Below are 24267 nucleotides of genomic sequence, written 5' to 3'. Positions count from 1 at the left end.
CATGACCTGAGCCGAAGGCAGACGCTTAACCATCTGAGCCACCCAGGCGCCCAAGATGACAGGACTTTTAACATGTTGATTTTTTGCATTTCCCAAACTAATTCCAACAGGATTTATTTTTTTAAGAGATTTATTTATTTATCTTAGAGCACGAGTGGGAGGGGCAGAGGGAGAGGGAGAGAGAATCTCAAGCAGACTCCTCGCTGAGCTCGGAGCTGGTCTAGGGGATCGATCACATGACCCCGATGCAACCTGAGCCGAAACCAAGAGCCAAACACTCAACCTACTGCGCCACCCCGGCACCCCAACTGGATTTATTTTTTCAACCTGACATGTTGAATATAAAGTAGCTAGAAGAAGAAATGACGATAAATGAGAAAAAAAATTTGGAGACAGGAAAATAATGAAAATCTACAATATTGACAGAAAATCAGTCAAACAAAACTTAGGGTTTGAGAGACTGAGAATTAGAAGGAACTCTTAAACATTGCTGGTGGAAGTGTGTATTGATACAACCACTCTGGATAACAGTTTAACATTTCATCTGAAAGTTAACTTTCAAATTCCTTAAAATTCAGCAACACCATTCCTAGGAATATGCCCAAAGAAACTTTTGTACATGAATGCCTCATTCATAAAATGGTGCACGTTGTTCACAAAATGGTGCAACTTGTTTCACCATTGACTGAAGACTGTGAGCTTCTCAAAATGAAATATTTATATAGCTGTGAAAATGAAAACTTAACAGCTACATGCAACAACATAGAGAAATCTTGGAGATCTAATGTTAGAAAAGCAAGTCCCATAAGGCTAGATACATACGGTACAATACTATTTTTGTAGAACATAATACTAGTGAGATTAAGCAAAATATTGTTAGCATACATTTTTCTCTGATAAAGCAGCTTTTTACAAAACTAAACATATGTTTACCATACGACTCAGCAATTGCACTCTTGGGCATTTATCCCAGAAAAATTAAAACTTAGTTTCGCACAAACCTGTGCATGAATGTTCAAAGCAGCTTTATTCATAATAGCCCAAAACTGAATACAAACCATATGCCTCCAATAGGTGAATAAACTGGTACATTCATACCATGGAATACTACTTAGCAATAAAAAGAAATGATAAATGCAACAACTTGGATGGATCTCAAGAGAATTACGCTGAGTAAGAAGAGCCAGTCTCTAAAGGAAACATATTGTATAATTCCATTAATTTAACATTCTTGAAAATACAAAATAATAGAGATGGAGAACAGATAAGTGGTTGCCAGTGTGAAGAACGGCTGGAGGGAGGGGCCTCTGGCCACAAAAGGGTAGCATGAGGAATCCTGGTGATAGAACTGTTCTGCACCTTGACTGTGGTGGTGCTCACATGACTGATTAAACTGCATAGAACTAAACACACATATAAGTGGGTGTAAAACTGATGAAATCTGAATAAAGCCAGTAGATTGTATTAATGTTAGTTTTCTGGTTATGATAACTATATTATATATGTGCGAAGTGTTATGGAGAAAACTGGGTGAAGGGTATATGAGATCTTTTATTTCTTACAACTGCGTATAAAGCTACAATTATCTCAAAAAAGGGGGGCGGGTGTCTGGGTGGCTCAGTTGGTTAAGCATCTGCCTTCGGATCAGGTCATGATCTCGGGGTCCTGGGATTGAGCCCCACTGCAGATTCCCTGCTCACTGGGGAGTCTGCTTGTTCCTCTCCCTCTGCCCCTCTCCCCCACTTGTATGCACTCTTTCTCTAAAATAAATAAGATCTTTAAAAAAGCAAAGAAAAGCTCTAAACTCTAAATTATATCGTAAGAAAGAGATTCAGGAGACCCTGGTCAATATGTCATAACAGGGTTTGCCACTATCCTGGAATGTGAGAATTGAGCCCTTCAGAGGGCTCTTTACTCAGACTTCGGGGGATTTTTCTGAACCATAGTATCTTTTCCTAGGGTGCTAATCTATGGCTTTCATCAGATTCTCAAAGGGGCCCATGACCCCAAAAAAGTTTAAGGACCGATTGGTCTCTGCTCTTGCTTAAAACAGTTAAATAATTTGATAAATAAAAAGAATGGAGTTTTTTTATACAAAGACAGTAAACTTACTGGACTTGTGATTCCACAAGGTGGGTACCAACAGAAAAGATACAGGGCAGAGAATTACAAATTTGGGGATGATAAAGTCATATGAAGAAGGTATAGGGCAGAGAATTATAAACTTGGGAATGATAAAAGTAATGAATCATTGAGGGTGTTAATGGTACGTTTCTTTCATTCAGTAAACATTTATAGATGCCTATTGTGTATGAGACATTATACTAAAGATGGCAGGTACTCAGTTTAGGGGCACCTGGGTGGCTCAGTCGTTAAGCATCTGTCTTCAGCTCAGGTCATGATCAGCTTCAAAACTCATGCTCTTTCCTCTGAGATATGCATTTAAAAAGCAATCCTTAGCAGCTTTTTCTGCCCACGGGTCCTGTCCCCATGCTTTAACAAAACCACCTTTTGCACCAAAAAAAGAAAAAAAGAAACCTCATCCTTTAGAGCTTACAATCTGATTGTGGTAAGACCTACCAAAAAAGGAACGGTTAAATCATAGTAAAAGATAGAGTAAAAGAAATGCCACAATATTAGTTGAATTTGCTCTGACTGATGGAAGGAGTGACCTGGGTTTAAGTACCTGCTGTGTCACTAACAAGTTTTGTGATGAGTTATATAACTTTTCTGAGCCCAGATTTTTGCACTTGTTAAATAAGGATAGTCTTGGTTATAAAGACAAAATGAAACAATAAATACAAAATTCCTGACACACAGAGACACTGGATGAAATACGATTTTTGTAAGCAGCTGGCTAGAAAACAAATGGGTCACCTCTCTGTGTTGTTTACACTTTAGCTTTCCTTTCTTTGGCTCTTGGGACAGCTAAGGTCTCTAGAGGCCCAAGCAAAGATCACTTAAAGGAATTAGTCTCAAAAAAGTTGTCTAGAAAGTACTGTTGCCTGAGGGTTAAACCATTTTTAGGAAGCTTCTCCTTGATTTTTTTTTCTTCCCAATACAACCTACTCCAAGCTCTCCAAGAAAAGTAAGGCCAAGGAGAGAAATAGAGAATTGGAAAAGAAAAGAAAAGATCAGGCTACTGAACATCTGAAGCACCCACAGAGTCCTTTCATGGACTTTAACCACATGACTGTCTGAGGGTATAAACTGTACCCAAAATTTTACAAAATCAATTCTTCCTTGCTTAAGTAAAGTCCCCCCCCCCCCCCCACTTTAGAAACTCTTCATCGAAAGGCAGTGATAAAAGCATGAGGTTTGAAGTTAGAAAGCCTGGGTTTTGATCCTTATTCTGGTACTTTAACAGCTTTGTGATTTAGAAACTTTTTTCTGAGTTTGTTTCCTCATTTGTAAAATGGGGATGGTACCAGCTACTTCACTGAGTTATTTTGTAGGATAAATGACGTAATATTTGTACAGTATTCGATACATAGTAGACACCGAATGAATATTCAGTCCTTTCCCTTCCAAACATGGAAGATGAGCCCTCTTGAGAAGACTTCAAGTTGCCTCTTTGTGTTTTGCTTTCTAGGCTAAACTCCCCTGATTCTTTTATCTTTTTAAGGCTGTTTTATTTAAATCATCCTTCCGGAACTTCTCTAAAAATGCTTTAATATTCTTTTAAAAATTGTGAGATAAACTGGACAAAGGGATTCTAATTAAGATATGATTAGTGCAAAATATAACAGAAAGATCCATGTTATAGAAAGGCCTTAAATTTACAGGGTGCATTACATTGCATAAAAACCTTTCTCCTGGGTTCGGTTTTTGCAGCTCTCCTTCCTGTAGGAGTACAACAGATTATTAACAGGCTTTGAGTCTTATCTTGCACTGGCCAAGTAAAGTTTCTGGAAAGTGCTATAAAATATAGCTGAATGGCCTAACTAGATGGTAGCAATTAGGACACACAGAGAGACATTCAAAATGAAGCATGTAATTTGTCCCACATTTTTAGAAGCTCTTTGGTGATGTTTTCAGATCACAAATGTGGCATCTTTGTTCCTAGGATTTTTGAGGATTGAGTACCCATTTTTTCAGCCTGGAAACTCAAGAAGAGATGTATTCAGGGGCGCCTGGGTGGCTCAGTCGTTAAGCGTCTGCCTTCGGCTCAGGTCATGATCCCAGCGTCCTGGGATCGAGCCCCGCATCGGGCTCCTTGCTCAGCGTGAGGCCTCTTCTCTCTCTCCCATTCCCCCTGCTTGTGTTCCCTCTCTCGCGGTCTCTCTCTCTCTGTCAAATAAATAAATAAAATCTTAAAAAAAAAAAAAAAAGTAGTATTCAGAGATGGTAGGCTCAAAACTAGTGACTAGAAAAAGCTAATATTAGCAGTTAAGTGGGAGGGCAGAATAGAGGTCAGGATATACCACCAGTAAAACAGCAAACAAATAGGGTGTTGAATGAAGCATTTAGTCTGTTAATTTTAAAGTCAAATTTGTTCTCTTTCAAGCAATGAAACATAGGAGTGTGAAGAGCACTGTCATCTACAGTTCTTCTCATAGGAGTAAAGGTTTAGTTAAGAATATTTACAATATGGGGGGGGGGGGCGCCTGGGTGGCTCGGTCAGTTGGATGTCTGCCTTCAGCTCGGGTCATGGTCTCGGGGTCCTGGGCTCGAGCCCCACGGCAGGCTCCCCCGGAGGGGTCTGCTTGTCCTTCTCTCCCTGCCCCCACTCCTGTTTTCTCTCTGCCTCTCTCTCTCTCAAATAAATAAAAAATTTAAAAAAAAGAATATTTACAATATGGGGTGGGACACTGGGTGGCTCAGTCGTTAAGTGTCTGCCTTTGGCTCAGGTCATGATCCCAGGGTCCTGGAATCGAGCCCTGCCCCTTACTCAGTGGGGAGTCTGCTTCACCCTTTCCCTCTGCTGCTCTCTGTCTCTCTCTGTCAACAGTTTTAATTGTCAGAAAGCAAGGGAGTATGTGCTTTTGGGCATAAACAGGTCAGCTCACCATATTCTGTAACATCTGAAATTAGGCTTTTTAATAAGCAGAAGCCTTCAGTTTGAAATTCTGAACTCTTATGAAGTCTGTCAGAATCAAAGTGACTTTCCTTCATCTGTATACTTCACAGCTGGACTTAATCTAAACAGTTTTTGGGTTTTTTTAAAAGATTTTATTTATTTGACAGAGAGAGAGATCACAAGCAGGCAGACAGGCAGGCAGGCAGAGGGAGAGGGAGAAGCAGACTCCCCACCGAGCAGGGAGCCAGATGCGGGGCTCGATCCCAGGACCCTGGGATCATGACCTGAGCCGAAGGCAGACGCTCAACCGACTGAGCCACCCAGGCGCCCCTAAACAGTTACTTTTAAAAACTGTTAAAGGTATGGGTTTACACACTGTGTTTGAAGTAGTATATCTTTTTTTTAATATTTTATTTTTAAGTAATCTCCACACCCAACATGGGTCTCGAACTCACATCCCCGAAATCAAGAGTCGCATGCTCTACCAACTGAGCCAGCCAGGTGCCCCTGAAATAATACATCTTTATACCTTAAACCAGTGGCTTTCAAAGTGTGGTTCCTAGATCAGCAATATCAGCATCACCTGGTAACTTGCTAGAAATGCAGATTCCTAACACAAATCCCAGACTGGGGTTGGGGCCCAGTTGAACAAGCCCTCCAGGTGATTCTGATGCATACTGAAGTTTGAGAACCCTTACCTTAATATTATAGAAGGCAGAGGGGTGCCTGGTCAGCTCAGTCAGTTGGGCGTCCAACTCTTGCTTACAGTTCAGGTCATGATCTCATGGTTGTGAGATCAAGCCCTGCCTTGTGTTCCCCGATTAGCCAGGAGTCTGCTTGAGATTCTTTCCTTTTCCCTCTGCACCCCTCCTTCCTATGCTAGGACACACTCTCTCTCTCTCTCAAATAAAATCTTTTAAAAAATTATAGAAGAGGGGCGCCTGAGTGGCTCAGTCGTTGAGCGTCTGCCTTCGGCTCAGGTCATGATCCCAGGCTCCTGGGATCAAGCCCCGCATCGGGCTCCCTGCTCAGCCAGGAAGCCTGCTTCTCCCTCTCCCCCTCCCCCTGCTTGTGTTCCTGCTCTCGCTGTCTCTCTCTCTGTCAAATAAATAAATCTTTAAAAAAAAAAATCATAGAAGAAAAAATTACAGAAGATAGAAACATAGTATGGGGATAATATATAAGGAGAACATTCTGCATTTTTGTTTTTAAGATTTTATTTATTTATTTGACAGAGACACAGCGAGAGGGAACACAAGCAGGGGCAGTGGGAGAGGGAGAAGCAGGCTTCCCGCGGAGCAGAGAGCCCGATGCGGGGCTCGATCCCAGGACCCTGGGACCATGACCTGAGCCGAAGGCAGACGCTTAACGACTGAGCCACCCAGGCGCCCCTATTTGTAACATTTTATTTTTATTTTTTTATTTTTTTTAAGGTTTTATTTATTTATTTGACAGAGAGAAACACAGCTAGAGAGGGAACACAAGCAGGGGGAATGGGAGAGGGAGAAGCAGGCTCCCCGCGGAGCAGGGAGCCTGATGCGGGGCTCGATCCCAGGACCCTGGGACCAGGACCTGAGCCGAAGGCAGAAGCTTAATGACTGAGCTGCCCAGGCGCCCCTATTTGTAACATTTTATATCTTAAAAGATCAGAAGCAAATATAGCAAAATATTCAAATATTAAATTTTTATCTTGGGGGTTATATTATTAACTGTACTTTCTGAAAGTTTGCAATAGTTTATAATTACTTGTTAAAATTTTATTTTATTTTTTTATTTTTAAAGATTTTATTTATTTATTTGACAGAGAGAGACACAGCGAGAGAGGGAACACAAGCAGGGGGAGTGGGAGAGGGAGAAACAGGGTCCCTGGATGCCGGGCTCTATCCCGGGACTCCGGATCATGACCTGAGCCGAAGGCAGACGCTTAACGACTGAGCCACCCAGACGCCCCTGTTCATTGTATATTTAAATTACTGACCTTTGTTCATAAAGATACGACTTGGTGCTTTTTTTTTTGTTTGATGTAGACTTTATTTTTAGTTCATTTATCCCCTTTTCCCCATCTCTCTGCATTGGTTTTGTTAAATTCACTTATTCTTGAGAAACACTTGATGGCTCTGGTGTAGAGGCTTCAGGTGGGGCCGGAAGAGCAAACTGCTTTCATGAGAAGCAGCCTTTGCGTTTCCTAGTCAACTCCATACGTCTGAAGTATTTGGTCTTCTACTATGTTATTGCTTTATGCAGACTTGGAACTTTGCATCTAGATGCCAGAACAAACTAAATTGTGTTTGTCTTATCCAGAGATTGAGAAGATTCAGAAAGGAGATTCAAAAAAAGACGATGAGGAGAATTACTTGGATTTATTTTCTCATAAGAACATGAAGCTGAAGGAGCGGGTACTGATACCTGTCAAGCAGTATCCCAAGGTAAGGCATAAAGTGCCTCACTCACTTCGTTGTCTTTGTAGGTGTGAGAGCCATGGGCTGAAATAAAGACTTCTGGAAATTGTGATGCATCAGGTCCTTGAGCCTGTGAAGCTTCTCTCCCATACTTGCAGTACTTGTTTCTGGCAATTGAAACATCTAAGTCTAGATCTAACAGCATACCTATAGCTAGGAAGGAAATATAATCAACTTTTTATTACCAAAAAGAGTTTCTTTCTCAAGTGTTTGTTCAGGCTCCAAGTTCAAAGGAAAAAATTGAAGAGTTGCCCTCTGTCGAAAGATTGACGTGGGGGGAAAAGATTGACGCAAAATCTAAATACAGGAAATGTAACACAAATCCTTGACTAGGTGAAGTTAATTTTATTTCTTACTCAGTGTTTTACTTCTAAATAAATCCTTTCTTGTTTTTCTCCTCCTCCTCCTCCTTTTTTCCGTTTTTTAAGGGAAAGAAATTAGTTCTATTTAGTTGATGAAACAAGTACTACAAAAGAATGCCATATGTTTGTTTTGTTCTGAGGTCACTGCCTTAAAAATACTTATGTGTGTTGAAGTACTAAGGGTTGCAGTGTGATAATTTGGAAAGAGCACCAGACTACATCAGGAAACCCAAGTTCAAGTCTAGGAACTGCTACTTTCTAGTGTAATGTTAGACTATTCACTTTTTTCAGTCTATCCTCAGCATATCCTTCAGTAAAATGGGAATGGTAATACGCCCCCAATTTTGCAGGGTTGTTGAAGATCAAATGAGATAATACATGTGGAAATGTTTTATAGGAACATGTATATTGAGAAATCTATTTTTATTTTCTGTCAGTTCAATTTTGTGGGGAAGATCCTCGGGCCACAAGGGAATACAATCAAAAGACTGCAAGAAGAGACAGGTGCAAAGATCTCTGTGCTGGGCAAGGGCTCAATGAGAGACAAAGCCAAGGTAAGCTCCTGTCAGTGAGGCAAGAAGACAATGCCTTCAAGAAGCCAGCACTTGTACAGAATGTGAATCCCTTAAATTTGTGTTGGCTGTAAGAGATTATAGACCAGGTTAACTTACTTGTTTGGCAACCCTGGAAGAGCCTAGGTATGCCCTGGTGATTGTTTCTTTCCTCACTTTTGACTGCATAGTAATGGAAGCAGCAGTAGCAACTTTCACATTTGTAAGCATTTGTCTATGAAAACTTGGAAGGGGAGCTGGATATACTAAAACTGATCCAGACGAAAGACACTAAAATGTGAACAGCATATTCCCTTTCCAGTAACATAGAAAAGTGAGAGCAATAATGTTTTGAGTGCAGGTGAGTCTGAGAATTAGTTGTTTGGGTTTTTTAATAGCCTGCTGGAATGTAAAGAACACTAAAAGAAAGTATTTCTTTTTTTTTTTTTTAAGATTTTATTTATTTATTTGACAGAAACACAGCCAGAGAGGGAACACAAGCAGGGGGAGTGGGAGAGGGAGAAGCAGGCTTCCCGCTGAGCAGGGAGCCCGATGTAGGGCTCGATCCCAGGACCCCAGGATCATGACCTGAGCCAAAGGCAGATGCTTAACGACTGAGCCACCCACACACCCCTAAAAGAAAGTATTTCAAAAGGAACCATGAGTAATCCTGACAACAGAACCTAATGCTGATTTTTTTTTCATGTCATAGCCCCATGGGCTTTGTATTCTTCATAAGTTTAAAAAAAATTCCTATCAAGACAGAAGAGTCTTAGCTTTCTAGAGTTAGCTTTTTAGATGAGACATATCAGGTACAGCCTAAAAATTTAGTCATTCAGGGCTCTTTTTTGCAGCCTAAAGTGACAAACATTGTTTTCTCAGAGCCTCTTCTTTTGTCCACTCACATTTCTCATTAGATGAATACACTTAGGGCTGAAGTATGTTATTCTACCTAATGAGATTTACTTGAGATTTTCTTCACTCTATCCTGACTTTTTTCCTCCCCTAGGACTCCCCAGACCATATAAGCAAATAGGAAGAGCTGGTGCTGGGACACCTGGCTGGCTTAGTAGAGCATGCGACTCTTAATCTCAGGGTCATGAGTTTGAGCCCCACAAGGGGGGTAGAGATTACTTAATAAATTTAAAAAGTTTAGGGGCACCTGGGTGGCTCAAGTCAGTAAGCATCTGACTCTTGGTTTCGGCTCAGGTCATGATCTCAGGGTTTGTGAGGTCAAGCCCTGCTTTGGGCTCCGCGCTAGGCATGGAGCTTGTTTAAGATTCTCCCTTCCCCTCCCTTGGCTCCCCCCATAAATAAATAAACTTACTTATTTATTATTTAAAATTAAAAAAAAAAAGAGCTGGTACTTAATAGCACTACCTGGGATTTAAAAGCAAATGCTTGGCAGTGAATGAATGCACGCATGCTTGGCAAACAGCTGATATCTGAATGAAGACTGGAATTAAGTTTCTCTCTTCAGGGCCCCTGGGTGACTCAGACGTTAAGCATCTGCCTTCATTCAGCTCAGGTCATGATCCCAGGGTCCTGGGATCGAGCCCCGCGTCGGGCTCCGGGCTCAGCGGGAAGCCTGCTTCTCCCTCTCCCTCTGCCCCTGCTTGTGTTCCTTCTCTCACTGTGTCTCTCTCTGTCAAATAAATAAAATCTTTAAAAAAAAAAAAAAAAGTTTCTTCTGTACCTTCTAATAAGAGCTGCAGTGAATACACTAGGAATTCAAGACAGTGGTTAACTTTTAGTAGCAGACTGATTACAGGTTTAGCAGGTTGTGTGAATTACTATTCTCCAGACCTTGTTTTGCTTTCTTTTTACACTTTGCTGTTTTTCTTAGATTTTTAGGTTATTTCTTGCTGTCTCTTTGGGCTGGAGGTATCAGTGTCATTTTCTCCCATTCCATGTGATGTGATGTTTTTCTGCATTTTTCCATAGGAGGAAGAACTGCGCAAAGGTGGAGACCCGAAATATGCCCACTTGAATATGGATCTGCATGTCTTCATTGAAGTTTTTGGACCCCCATGTGAGGCTTATGCTCTTATGGCCCATGCTATGGAGGAAGTCAAGAAGTTCCTAGTACCAGTAAGGAAATCCACATCCTATATCTTTGAGCAAGAGAGAACTGGGATCTTGTGCTGTTGCTAATAAGGCAGGGGTTCTTAATCATGATCTCTGCATAACCTGAAATTGCGTACCAAATTCTGTATTTATGTTCATTTTTCTGAAGTAGTGTGTTACTTGTACCTAGTTCTCAAAACACTGTGCCCCAAAGCCACTCTACCGTCCTTGTCTAATGTGGTTTTAGTTATATACCAGGATCTGTTGTTAGTATCTTAGGTCCACAGTGTGTCTGGCATCTTAACATCTGGTTAACGAAGATTTAACAGAGTCTTCACTAAGTGTGTTGGTATTAGTGTGGAACCAGGAGGTTATGATAAGACGATGGCTAAGATGGTCATAAACCCCCTGTACTCAAGGGTTTACGTTCTAGACTCTAGAGAGTGTAGAACATAACAGCAAGAGCCTTCTAGCATCCAATGTTAATAGACTAAATTTTGACCAGGGTGCATTCAGGGCTTTCTCTCCTGGAGGAATTTCTCACATAGAGTTTGATTTGAAAGAGGCATAATTGTTAAGGCTTGACTGTTGATGATACTAAACAAATAGGTGTGCAGTTCCTTTCAGAGTGTAACTGAGGCCCACGAAGAGTTGGGACAGACCAGGTTACCTGTCTTGCTTATTACCACCTGGTCAGAGGATCCATTCTTTGAATAAGTAGAAAATGGTGTGATTTTTGCTCAGCAAGACCTACTAGTTGTCAGAATTAACATACTACAGTTGAATATTTAATAACCAAGGATGAATCTGGAACCTTAGGAAGTGAGAAATACTCTTAACTAGAATTGAGTAAGCATCCTGTTTTCATCACTAAAACTAAGAGGAGTGAGATACAGTTCTTGGTTTTCTTGTGAACGCAAAATGAGGAGTTGGAACTAAATGTGGTGTCAGAGGATGTGAGAATTGATAGAGCAGAAATTTATAGGCAGTGTGTACCTATAATGCTGAGCTCTAAGAATTCCAACACTGTCTCAGATGTCTCAGCAGCTGCTTTGCTTCCAAGTACCTCGTCTTCGTTAGAATGTTCAAACATGAAACATACAATTTAAAATATCCTAGAGAAGACCTCAGAGCTGGTAAATTTTCCCTTGAGAGAGTTCTTTTTACTCTTTTTGAGGTGTTCTATTGAAGCATCCTGAGCCACCCAGTTTCTGAAGGACTGTAGGGGAATGCCCATCTCCTCTTTATCTTTACTCTCAGCATATTTCTCAAAAGGAATAGCTTTACAAGGCTTTCATGTAAGTGGTCTTCTAAAAAGATACCTGCCAGGCATATCTGGGTTTCCTCAGTGTTGGTGTAGCATTTGGAAGAATCTAGGCAAATGGGCTGTCATTGGTCACTTGATTCTCCAGGGTGGGTCTCAAGCAGCAGTAGTGTGTAAGGTAGGAGGAGGTGAAAAGTTGGGGTGGGGGGGCATCTCTCTGGTGACTAGAATCTTCTATTCTTGAAGCTCTATCCACCTGGGATATATAAAAAAGCATGGAGTATTAAAACTGAATGGCTCTCATCAGGAAATATGTGAAAAGATTTGCAAATGGCATTTGACTCAATTCTTCCCTCTTGTGAAGAAAAAAAAAAGTGAGCCTATTTTTGCATCCATGACCAGAGCCTCCGTTTTCCCCTTAGAACCATTAACTGTACCAGAGAGGCTTCCTGGTACAGTAGGAAGAGCACTGGACTGGGACCTTTATCCGCGTCATCTTGGACAAGTTATTATTTCACTTTTCTGAGCCTCAGGTTCCTTGTTCATCCCAAACATTTGTTAAGTATCTGGTAGGTGCCTAATACTCTGCTTGGGTCTGAAGTTACAAAAATGGCTCCTTTCTCACAATCTAGTGAGAAAGACAATTCTAGAATGACGTGGTAAGTGCTTGGGTAGAGAAAATTACACAGTGCTGTGGAAAAAGAGGAGGGAGTGGGGGTGGCATCAAAGAAAGTTTTTCAAAAGAGGTAATATTTTAGATTAAGTCTTGTAAGAATGAGTTAGTCTCTCAGGTACACAAAAAAGGCAATGTAGTCCAGTAATTCAAAGCCTAGATTTTGGAGACAGATAATTCTGAATTCACATCAAGTCTGCCACTTACTAGCTTTATGTCCTTAGGCTGGTGGGCTTTATATGCCCTGATTCTTTTTTCCCAACTGTAAAATGGGAAGACCTGCCTACTTACTTCAGGGTTATCTTGAAGATTAAACTGCAAAATCTATAGAGAGGTTATTGTAAAGTGTCCAGTATGTAGAGCTTAATTAACGGTAGTAGCTTTTACTATCCTAGGAAGAGGAAGCTATTTGCAAGAATGGGTGTATAAGTATGCCAGGTTCTGAACTACAAGTTGTTCCACATGGCTTGAAAGGAGGTTATCCATGGAGAGTGGCTGGAAGTGATCTGGAGAGCTAGGTAGGGACTAATTATGAAGATCTTCAGCTGAATAATGAGGGATGTGCCATCAGGACTTTCCTCGAAGAGGTGACAGGTAGGGTGCCATTTGACTTCAGAGAATGCATGACCTGAGACTTCATCCAGGCATTCAGAGCTGGTCTTAGTATCCAAGGCTTATGTGGGCTGGACAGCTTCTCAGCAGAAGGTGGAGATGTGGCCCAGTAATCCTTATTATCTTTCATTTGCAGGATATGATGGATGATATCTGCCAGGAGCAGTTTCTAGAGCTCTCCTACTTGAATGGTGTACCGGAGCCCTCTCGTGGACGTGGGGTGCCAGTGAGAGGCCGAGGAGCTGCACCTCCTCCTCCACCTGTTCCCAGGTAAAAATAATGGAGACAACTAGAAACAGGATGTAAATTTGACCAGTACCATTTCTCTCTTAGTGGTGCTCTTATCTGCAGCTTAGAAGGGGGCCTCAGGATTGGAATAAGTAGATCTTAGGTACTTTGGCCATAGTCAAGTGCAGCAGTCCTGTCGAAACTTTTGGTCTTTTAATTTTGGACAGTTCTAGCATTTTAAAATGGTCTCTGGCTTTAGAATTTTGCCTTTTGTGACTGACCTTTATGGAGTGTTCAGACTTTCCATCATCCGCTGATGAAATATTCATAGGTCTGCTATGGAACCTGGGGAGTCTCCGGGATGGGTCTTTTACCCACCCATATATTCCTTTGTGGGTTTTTTGGGGGATTTTGCTTGTTTTTTCCCCTGTATTTTAATAATAGTTTACTTAAGGCATTGTGAAATCTGTCTAGCTCCAGAATTTGCAAACAGATCTGAACATGAAAGTATTATCTGTGTATTAAAAGCTCCATTTAAAATAAATTTTCTTTTTGCAGGGGCCGTGGTGTTGGACCACCTCGGGGGGCTTTGGTGCGTGGTACACCAGTGAGAGGAGCCATCACCAGAGGTGCCACCGTAACTCGAGGAGTGCCACCCCCACCTACAGTGAGGGGTGCTCCAGCACCAAGAGCACGGACAGCAGGCATCCAGAGAATACCTTTGCCTCCACCCCCTGCACCAGAAACATATGAAGAATATGTAAGAAATTTGAACAGTGTGCCATTTCCCAACACCTAGAAGGTTGCCAAAGGAAGTTGAGTGATAGGGCATTGGCCCTTGATGTAGGTGGCAGGGACTACCTATAAGATCTGGAGTCCGGTCTCTTCTTTTGCAGTGAATGTGAAACTATGAGAAGATTTTTCCATTTTAAGCATAGTTGACTATGTGTGAATAGATTAAACAGGAAGTAGGCTGTGCCTTGATAAATACACAGTGTTTTAGTAAGGGGTCTTTCCACTAGTACTACTGATAATGCTCAAGTTCAACATTTTACCTTGTTTCCTGCCCACAATTTGAAGGGTGGTTTGGTTTGGTTGGTGGTTCAGTCTTGTTTCTTTCTTTTTTTTTAAACCCTTTCTCTGTCAACTATTCCCCAGTGGGTGTTAATTTTGGAGGAAAATTCTGCATTCTGTTAATCTAGAAGCCTACCGTCCTCCCATGGGATGTAATTACCTTCCCTACTCTGTGTGATTCTGACTTTCTATTTCATTTTATTTGTTCTAGGGATATGATGACACATATGCAGAACAAAGTTATGAAGGCTACGAAGGCTATTACAGCCAGAGCCAAGGGTAAGTTAGGCAATAGAAGTGCTACTTCATGTCCTAGGGATGGATGGAAGGAGTTGGAGCAACCGAGAGATTTAGGTAGCACACATCTAAGGAGCAGTGTGGTTCCCGTTTAGGGGGTATCTCTGCTTTCCACGTCTGCAAGGCACACAGATCTGTAAGCTTAGATAACTGAGTCTTAATTTATAGTATAGAATCTGGGAATAGCAGATGAAAAATTCCTGAGCTGTGACCACATGGAAATGAAGGGAAAATGCCTTTAAATTGTTTTGATGTATTATTGCCACACTAAAGGTACATAAAAGTTTAAAAGGAAGCTAGAATCCTACTACCATAACTTACGTTATTTTCTGCACTTGTCTTAAATAACGTTTTTGTGTATATGTATTTTATCTGTGACTGACTGAAAAAGTATTTCAAAATCGTACAGTGGGGACAGAACAGCATGTTTGTTTATTCTCTTCCAGTGAGCCCTGTAAATGTATGTGTGTGTGTGTGAACACTATGATTAAGATGGTCACTTTTGGATTGTGCTTTTCCACTTTAAATTATGTGGTATCCATTTTTCTTTGCTATGATTGTAAATTTTTTTTTTTTGTTAAATACATAGCACATACGTGTTTTGGAAATATTTTCTGGTTTGGAGATGGGGCAAAATGAGCATTTTCCTGTCTTACACATGTAGTAAAATGCCTGAAATGTGGGAAGAAGGAGAAATGGAAATAGAGTTACTCTGTCGCTCTCTAACACTCTGTCTTTGTCTTTCAGGGACTCAGAATATTATGACTATGGACATGGGGAGGTTCAAGATTCTTACGAAGCTTATGGTATGTCTTTATTTCCATGGTGGGCAGAGTGTGCAAGTAAGGGCCTGCACGAGTGCTAGTGGCTGGACTATTGGGGGCCACCGGGCACACACCCAAAAAGGAGCCTTTAGAAAGCTGAGATGTTGGTAGATGTGACAGTAGCCGTCCCATTCTTATTGAAATTGTGTGGTGTGCCGGGAAATAGGAGTTCTTAAGGTGAGATGGAGTTACTCTTGGAAAGCTAAGCAGATGTCTTAAACTAGATGTCTGTTTGGCCTGGTTGGAGCTGCAAACTTTTAAGCTGATGTTGATCTTTTTCTACTTTAGACCAGGAGAGATTGCCAGGCCTAGGTCATGTTGCAGGGCCTTTGCTGTTGGTGCCTACGCCACATTGGTACATACTAAGAACTTCATCATATCCAATTTTATTCTCCAGCCCCACCACATTTTTTTTCTTTAAGATTTTATTTATTTTGCGCGAGAGAGCGAGTGTGCTTAAGTGGGGGGGCAGGGGCAGAAGGAGAGGGAGAACCAGACTCCTCACTGAGCAGGGAGCCCAATGCAGGGCTTGATCCCAGGACCCTGGGATTATGACCTGAGCTGAAGACAGATCCTTAACCGACTGAGCCACCCAGGCACCCGGCCCCACTTCATTTTTAAGAGCAATTTTGGATCTCATTGAAAAGAATCTCAGTGTAGAGGAAATGTTAGCTGAAAGGGAACTAGATGGCAAGTAGCTAGCGAAAAGCAGGTTGGGTGCAAGAATCGTGCCTGTCAGTCTCAGATCTGAGATGGTAGGGGCTGGGGCCAATTCAGGGCAGTACTGGCACCAAGCTCCTTACTGGCTTGGAGACATCTCAACTCAGTCCTTGATCCCAGGAGAGCTCTAGCGGCTGAAATGGCAGCAGGACCAAGCTGTCTTCCCTGAGGTTTAGTTGAAAACACATTGCTCAAGAGTGTCCTCAAGAGCCAATTATGACCCCATGTTAATGGGCCCCAGAGGGAGTGCCATGCGGCAGTGGGTGAGGGAGAGCAGCCTTTTAAACGCAAGGTATTTTCAACATACCTGAGGGAGTTCCAGAGTCCTTGGCCAGGGGCTCAGCAGTTGACAGTTCATCTTAAGATGCTAGTTAACAGTGTCGTGTGTCCCCCCTTCCCCCACCTTTGCCTAGCTGAAAAGGGCGTAGGGAGCCTCTTGGAGCTCCCACAGACAGACAAGCTGAGCTTAGCTCCTCAGCTCAGTATGTAGTAGCCAGTCAGCTGCTTGCCTAGGGAAACTCTTTTTACCAGTTCTAGCTAAAGGGTCCTGGACAGTTGCCATCAGTAACACTGCACTGCTCTGCTTCCAGAGTGGCTGGTAGGCCACTATTCAGAAGGGCAGTGGGATTGCCCCAGGGTATTTCCCTCCCATGGGCGAGGCAGCACAATGGGGCCTCTGTATGTGTTTGACTGAATTACATTTCTGTTTTGCCAGAGAAGAGACTGGACTGAAAGAGGCCGGCTGCCTCTCTTGCTCCTGGTGTGTTGTTGCACAGTTAATCGGTTATGATTTCTGCCTTTATAAACAGAATTACAAAAATAAACTGTCTTTTTAGGACCAGAAGCCACTTGGAAAGTGATGGATGTACCTGTTATACTAAGGGTATAAACAGGCTTAGATAGGGCTCTGTGGGACTTCAGGTCCATATAGAGGCTTTAGACCTTTAGTGAATGCAGGCAGCTGGAGAAATATACATCAGGAATGAACTGGCATGGGTAAAGTATGGGGGCGAGTGGGAAGAATAAGCTCATAAACGCAACTCCTTTTCATAAGAGGTCAGCTATAGAAGTAAGTGATCATTTCCCTCAGGCTTTTCCTTGTAACAAAGGAAAGCCATTTGAGGATGTCAACCATGTTGTCTGGCTTCTCTGGACTATTGCATGAGAAAGGAAACCGTGAATTCTCCATATCATTGCTATAAACACATTGAATTATACTTCCCTCTGCCAGAGCAGTGGACCAGCTCTGCTGGTGGGGAAGCCTCATGAAATGTGGCCCTTGCTTGCTTCTCCCAGAGAGCCAGAGGACACTTTTCAACAGGGAAACCTGACTTGCTGTTGGAAAGGGAGCTACCTGCTTCCAGTCTGAAAGACTTCCCAAAGTTGCCACATGACCTGAGGCTTTCTCCCCAGTTCCTTTGGGAACAGGAAAAAGGGCATTGCAGACCTACTAAGATTCATTTCCTCCCTGTCTCAAGCAAAGTGTTGGGTTCATCCAGGTTTGGGGGCTGGAGTAGAGATCATGTTGCCTGTGGAGAACCTCTTTGCTAAAGATGACTCCAGGCCTTTTCTGAGCTGTTTCCTTCTGTCTGTCCACTCAAAATTGCCCTACAGCTGGGAAATTAAGCTGTTCAGGAGGGCCAAGCAGAGCAAAAAGCAGGGACCATTGGGACATGCAAGACACTGGAAGCAAAGCAGTGTTTTTGGTGATCTTTACCATTTGACCTATTCCTGCTCATCCCAAAATGCCAATAGCACATGGTTTATAAACTGTTCTTGCTTTCCCCACAGGCCAAGACGACTGGAATGGGACCAGGCCGTCACTGAAGGCCCCTCCAGCTAGGCCAGTGAAGGGAGCATACAGAGAGCACCCATATGGACGTTATTAAAAACAAACATGAGGGGAAAATATCAGTTATGAGCAAAGTTGTTACTGATTTCTTGTATCTCCCAGGATTCCTGTTGCTTTACCCACAACAGACAAGTAATTGTCTAAGTGTTTTTCTTCGTGGTCCCCTTCTTCTCCCCACCTTACTCCATTCTTAACTCTGCATTCTGGCTTCTGTATGTAGTATTTTAAAATGAGTTAAAATAGATTTAGGAATATCGAATTAATTTTTTAAGTGTGTAGATGCTTTTTTCTTTGTTGTTTAAATATAAACAGAAATGTACCTTTTATAATAAAAAAAAGAAGTTGAGTAAAAAAAAAAACCACAAACCTGTTAGTTTCAAAAGTGACATTGCTTGCTTAAAGGTTCTGAAGTTTAAGGCTTGTTAACTTTCTCTTAGTTTTGATTTGAGGCATCCCGTAAAGTTGTAGTTGCAGAATCCCAAACTAGGCTACATTTCAAAATTCAGGGCTGTTTAAGATTTAAAATCACAAACGTTAACGGCAGTAGGTGCCACCATGTAAAAGTGAGCTCAGACGTCTCTAAAAATGTTTCCTTTAAAAGCACATGGCGGTTGAATCTTAAGGTTAAATTTTAATATGAAAGATCCTCATGAATTAAATAGTTGATGCAATTTTTAACGTTAATTGATTTAAAACAACAACAAAATTAGGTTTGTAAAACTGACTTTTTCATTATGTGGGTTTTGAAATCTAGCCCCAGACATACAGTGTTGAGAGATACTTAGTGGGGAGTAGGTTTTGAAGAGGTGGATTCGGGGACAGGGGCTGGCCACCTGGATTGAATTTGATGCAGAGCTTTTCAGCCATGAAAAAATCCTTCAGTAATCGTACTAATAATTAAAATTTCAGTATTTAAAAAGACAAAGTGTTTTGTCCCTCCGAGGTTCTGCACTCCATGAAAAGCTCACTTGGACACTGGAACCAAAAGCTGATGATTTTTTAAAGTTGACGGTTGTCAATATTGAACTGTTCCCAAGGTAGTTAGTCAAGTATGTCTCAACACTAGCATGATATAAAAAGGGACACTGCAGCTGAATGAAAAAGGAATCAAAATCCACTTTGTACATAAGTTAAAGTCCTAATTGGATTTGTACCGTCCTCCCATTTTGTTCTTGGAAGATTAAATGCTACATGTGTAAGTCTGCCTAAATAGGTAGCTTAAACTTATGTCAAAATGTCTGCAGCAGTTTGTCAATAAAGTTTAGTCCTTTTTTAATCAAAGTAAATGTGATGAATTGTCATTTTTTTGGGTGGACAATAAAATAGTTTTCTCTTTCAAATAAACTTAAATTAACTCTAAAGTTAATGGGCTTGTTAAAAGTTGGAGACATTCTTAAAAGTGGTGGGGGGGATTTTATTTTAAGTTTACCAAAAAAAAAGTTTATCGAGTTGTTAAGTTTTAGTTTAAAAATAACCAAAGCTTTTTCACCCCCTGGAAGTTGTTGACAGCAGTTTTATCCCATCCTATCACAAGCTCTAATTTCTGGAGAGAAAAACCCAACTGAGCCGAAACTTGGATTGGTTTCTGTACATAGGCCTCAGTATTTAAAGTGCCAGCCACCCTTGTCTGCACCTCTCTAAAGCCCCTAGGTGGCCCTAAGCGTGACACCAAATAATCTCCGTGAGCTTGGAAAGGGATAGCACCTGCCTTTAGATACGACAATTCAGCAAACCCTGGGTGCCCTTAAGGGTTTCCCTTCCGATCCCAGAAATGCTGTTAACAAATCAGCTGGGCTGGGGCAGGATCTGGCATGATAGGCTGGCTCTGAACTCCCTCCTGAGAGACCAAGAGAGGAAATGATGGAATTGGTTGGCCCTGTTTCCACTCCTCTGTTAATTCTCAGGGTTCTCATGCCTTCCCTAAGGGAGCCACCTAAACTGCTCGGGGGTGAAAAATCCTCTTGTATGAAGTGCCAAGCTGCCTGCAGCAGTGCATGATGGACATTTTTTTTCTTTTTAAAACACACCAACAAAAAAATGTATTTGTAGATTGTGATAAAGTGTAAATAACTGAATTTTCAACCATGGTTTGAAGTCAGCTTTCAGGGCATTATGTCTTGTTTTGATGAAAAGAGATCACTCTATACCCCCCTTTTTAAAGGAAAATTATCGCAAGAGAATCAGGATGTGTAAAGCTAACATGCATCGCAAAAAACCAAAGGTAACCTAAATGTCTGATTTTAATAGCACATATTTCTCTTTTACATAAACTGTGACAGCAACTTGCATAAACAATTCTTTAGCTGTTAATTTTAATGTTAAAACTTGGCAAAATTTGTTTAATAAAAAATAGCTGTAAAAAGAAAAACCATATGCTGCCGCATAAATTAGCCATAACTCTTAATAATCCTGCCCATCACAAGTGAACTGTAATGTAACCTGGGCACAAAGTCTGACATCTTAAATGACACATTGTAAAATTTCAATGACTGTAGATTAGACCTGCTGCTCCCCAAAGTCAAGCTTTCTGCTCAGCTATTTAAAAATGTACAAGGATGATCCCCTATAGGTCCCCATATTGATATTCACAATGAAATGTTATTTAAAATTTCTTTAAAGTTGCATGTTTCTCTCCTGTAATGTGTAAACTGCATGCAGGATCTCTATCTTTTATTTTGTATGTCTTTAAAACTTCCTCTTCAAAAGGCTGATCTCTTACTTCTCCATTTTCAGGTGATTGAAAACTCCTGAGGCATTTCCTGGAGTAGAATGGGTAGTGAAGACCCATGTCAGGTATGTTAAGGTAGCTTTCTATTAAGGATGTGGGACTTTTATCCTAATTATAAGATAGTTTTGCCAGGACGTGGCCTGGGACATGGTCCATGGGCAAATCTTTCTCACATGTCATTTGTACCATATTTACAACACAACCATCAGTCCATATTGAATTTACTTGCAATGGTTGTAGCGTCAGCTTACATCTGTTGAATCCCACCCTATCCTGTCAATAACCTAATGGGACAGTGTTTCATTTGGAGTTCACTGGTTGTAAGCAACAAAGTGACCGGCTAATGTAAATAAAAGGGAATTTATTAGAAGGATGTTAGGGGCTCACAGATTTAGTATGAAGGCTAGAAAATCTGGCATGGGAACCAGATGGGCTGCAGAGAACTGGGGCAGCAGTGATAGACCACAGGAATGTTCTTGAAGCCAGGACTAGCTGTTTAGGTGCTGTTGCTAGAATGAGTGAATTCTAGCCCTGTTTGCTTTCTTTTTCCCTGAAGATGCAAATTCTAGAGAGGGAAAGTCAAGACTGTATTAGCTTAAGTCACATGTTCATACTTTACCAGGTTGTGGTAAGAAAAAAGTAATTCCTCAAAAGGAAGTCGGGTGTTATTAGGAAAAGGGAATGGATACTGGGCAGGCAAACAGCAGTTGTCCAGTATTATTTGTGTATTACAGAAGTGACGGAGACTTAATAAGGTTAAGTGACTTCCCGGGGTCATATAATTAGTATGGTTGGTTAGTAATCAAGCCCAAGTTTGTTGCCAGAACCTAACATCTTTACTCTCCATATTATATTGCTTTTAATGTAAGGAAGGGGTATTTCTCACCCTGAGGAGACCCTCGGAAAAGGATAGTGTGGCGCAGTAGAAAGGGCAGGAGACCTAACAAGAGTTGAATCGGCAACCTATTTTTGTTTCGTGACCTAAAACCACTTATTTCCTCATCTGGGAAGGAAGATAGTGATAACATACACCTTATAGTGGTCAGCAAACTGAATGAGTTTTATTATATATAAGGCCAATCAATTCAGTGTCCTATACATAATAAATATTCGTGTTCATTCTCTAAGAAAGGGTAGCCCCCTGATTGGGGTGCGGGGACTTCTGACAACTGAGCAAGCCTACCTGCCGATTGAAGCCATCCAGGAACTAGCTGGATGATTTTTCCCTCTGCCCCTGAGTGGGTTGTTAGGGTTAGGAGGGCACCGAAGGGAAAAGACCAAACTCGGGAGAGGCCAAAGGCACATACAGCCTTTGTCAGTGAAATTTGCCTTCTTGGAGTTCATTTCTTCCCAACCTGCCTCTCCCAGGAGCCTCTGAGATCTAGAGATTTTAAAGAGGATTGTGTGTATTGAGCATGGTTCTGGGCACCAAGGAAGTCCTAAGTTTGATATTGATTACATGAATGGCAAAACAATTTTAGAGGAAAGTCCCTGAATGCAGAGAATTAGTTCCAACTCTTCCTAGGGTAGTCTTAAGAGCAGAATTTTGGGGATGCTTCTTTCCTCATTCGGCCTGTAACTTGCGCCTGGAAAAACAGGTTTTATTGTTGGCAGACCCCGGTCTGTCGGTGGTCTGCCTTTTCTGAATGTGGAGTTTAGTCAGTTGGTCCCAGTGTTTTCCATAGCTTTCTGTCACTACCTGTGACAGTCCTGTAATTTATAGTCCTGTAATCTTTAGAGCCAGGCAAGATTGGGGACCTGTCCTGACTCTGCCTCATCATAGCCTTGGTCTCTGTTTTGACAAAACCAAACCCTTAATCCCTCTCTGGGCTTCATTTCTTTATCATCAAACGAAGTTGATAATAGTAGCTAACATTACTGTGATAATATCCTAAGCAGTTAATAAGGACGATCTCATTTGGTCTTCTCTACCTTACTCTTAATTAATACAAAATTTGTGTAACTTAAAATTTACCATTTAACCGTTTTAAAGTGTACAGTTCGGTGGCTTTTAGAATATTCACAGTGCTGTGCAACCATCATCACTATTTAATTCCAGAAAATTCCCATTACCCCAAAAAGAAATCCCATACCTGTCAGCAGTCACTCCCAATTCCCCTCTTTCCCCAGCCCCTGGCAACCACTAACCTACTTTCTGTTTCTATGAAATTATATAATATGTGCCTTTTGTGATAGGCTTCTTTCACTTTGCATAGAGTTTTCAAGGATCATCCCTGTTGTAACATGTATCAGTACTTTGTACTAGTGACAGGAAGCATATTACTTCCAAAAGCAACCCATTTCTCTTAAGACAACTCCAAGTATTAGAAGTTATCCCTCATTTTGAATGAGTCATGGGTTTTACCTTGGACCCCTGAGGGAATATCCTGTCAAACATTTGAAGTTCATTTTCATTCATGTTTCTTTTCCAGCTCCAGAAATTTTTTTGTTAGACTTGCTGGATCTGATTTTCCAGAAAAACTAGAAATTTGGATTTTACATACAGCAATTGTTTAATGTACGTTCAGATTAGTATTAGTCCCTGTAAAACCTCTGTGGCAAGCCAAATGCTGCCGGTAGGCAGCCTACCAGCTTGCAGCTTCTGGTTAACTTCTATTAATACAAACTAGAAGACATGTTACGATTATTGAGATACAATCATATCCATAAGATTCACCCATTTAAAGTGTACAATTCAGGGGCGCCTGGGTGGCTCAGTCGCTTAAGTGTCTGCCTTCTGCTCACGTCATGATCCTGGGGTCCTGGGATCGAGCCCTGTGTTGTCCCTCTCCCTCTGCCCTCCTCCCTCACCCCAGCTTTTGCTTGCTTGCTCTCTCATGCTCTCTCTCAAATAAATAAAATCTTAAAAAAAAATAAAGTGTACAATTCAGTGGTTTTTAATAGATACGAAACTGTATAGTCCTCACCACCGTCAATTTGAGAACATGTTTATCACCCCCAGAAAAGAATTCCCATGCTTTTTAGTCATCTCCCCCAGTCTACTGAACTTCTCCAGCCCTGATCAGCCACTCATCTACTTCCTACCTTTGTTGACTTGCCTATTCTGGACATTTCATATAAATGGAATCATCCAATATATGGGGTATTTTTTGACTGGCTTCTGTCACTTAGCATTGTGTCTCCAAGTTCCATCCATGTTGTAACTTGTATCAGTACCTCTTTCCTTTTATTGTCAAATACTGTTTGATCGTATGTGTTTTTCAGCATTATTTGTCCATTCACCCACTGGTGGACATCTGGGTTGTTTCTGCTTTTTGGCTATGATGAAAAATACTGTTATGAGCATCCATGTACAAGTTTTTGTGTAGACATACGTTTTCAGTTTCTTGGACATGCACCTAGGAGAGGAATTGCTGGGTCAGACAGCAGCTCAATGCTTACCTGTTGGAGGGACTGTCAGACTCTTATGTAGAGCTTACACCATTCCCACCAGCAATGTATGAAGTTTCTAATTTCTCGTATCCCCACCAACACTTGTTACGTTCTGCTTTGTTTACTGTAGCCATCCTACTGGG

General features: G+C 41.4%; 1 protein-coding gene across 7 annotated transcripts in view; it reads left to right on the top strand.

Annotated features, from left to right (window-relative positions):
* KHDRBS1 (KH RNA binding domain containing, signal transduction associated 1) overlaps nucleotides 1-24267 on the top strand; it is a 37854-nt gene that overhangs the window by 5795 nt on the left and 7792 nt on the right. For 4 of the 7 annotated variants that reach the window (XM_045898222.3, XM_064589567.1, XM_064589566.1 and 1 more), the window contains exons 2-10: nucleotides 7322-7446; nucleotides 8279-8395; nucleotides 10337-10483; nucleotides 13145-13278; nucleotides 13795-13996; nucleotides 14522-14589; nucleotides 15355-15413; nucleotides 17943-20224; nucleotides 20737-20796. In XM_045898222.3, the coding sequence (XP_045754178.1) occupies nucleotides 7322-7446; nucleotides 8279-8395; nucleotides 10337-10483; nucleotides 13145-13278; nucleotides 13795-13996; nucleotides 14522-14589; nucleotides 15355-15413; nucleotides 17943-18040 (950 nt within the window). In that variant the 3' untranslated portion in view covers nucleotides 18041-20224; nucleotides 20737-20796. The remainder of the gene's footprint in view (nucleotides 1-7321; nucleotides 7447-8278; nucleotides 8396-10336; nucleotides 10484-13144; nucleotides 13279-13794; nucleotides 13997-14521; nucleotides 14590-15354; nucleotides 15414-17942; nucleotides 20225-20736; nucleotides 20797-24267) is intronic. The other 3 variants (XM_064589569.1, XM_064589570.1, XM_064589571.1) reach the window with 1 other exon arrangement.

The sequence above is a fragment of the Mirounga angustirostris genome, unplaced genomic scaffold (assembly GCF_029215605.1).
Source record: "Mirounga angustirostris isolate CCGP_5_RB_7025 unplaced genomic scaffold, mMirAng1.0.hap1 SCAF_4, whole genome shotgun sequence".
Classification (NCBI taxonomy): domain Eukaryota; kingdom Metazoa; phylum Chordata; class Mammalia; order Carnivora; family Phocidae; genus Mirounga; species Mirounga angustirostris.
The sequence above is the reverse complement of the archived record's forward strand: the minus strand, read 5'-3'. Positions and strand labels throughout refer to the sequence as shown.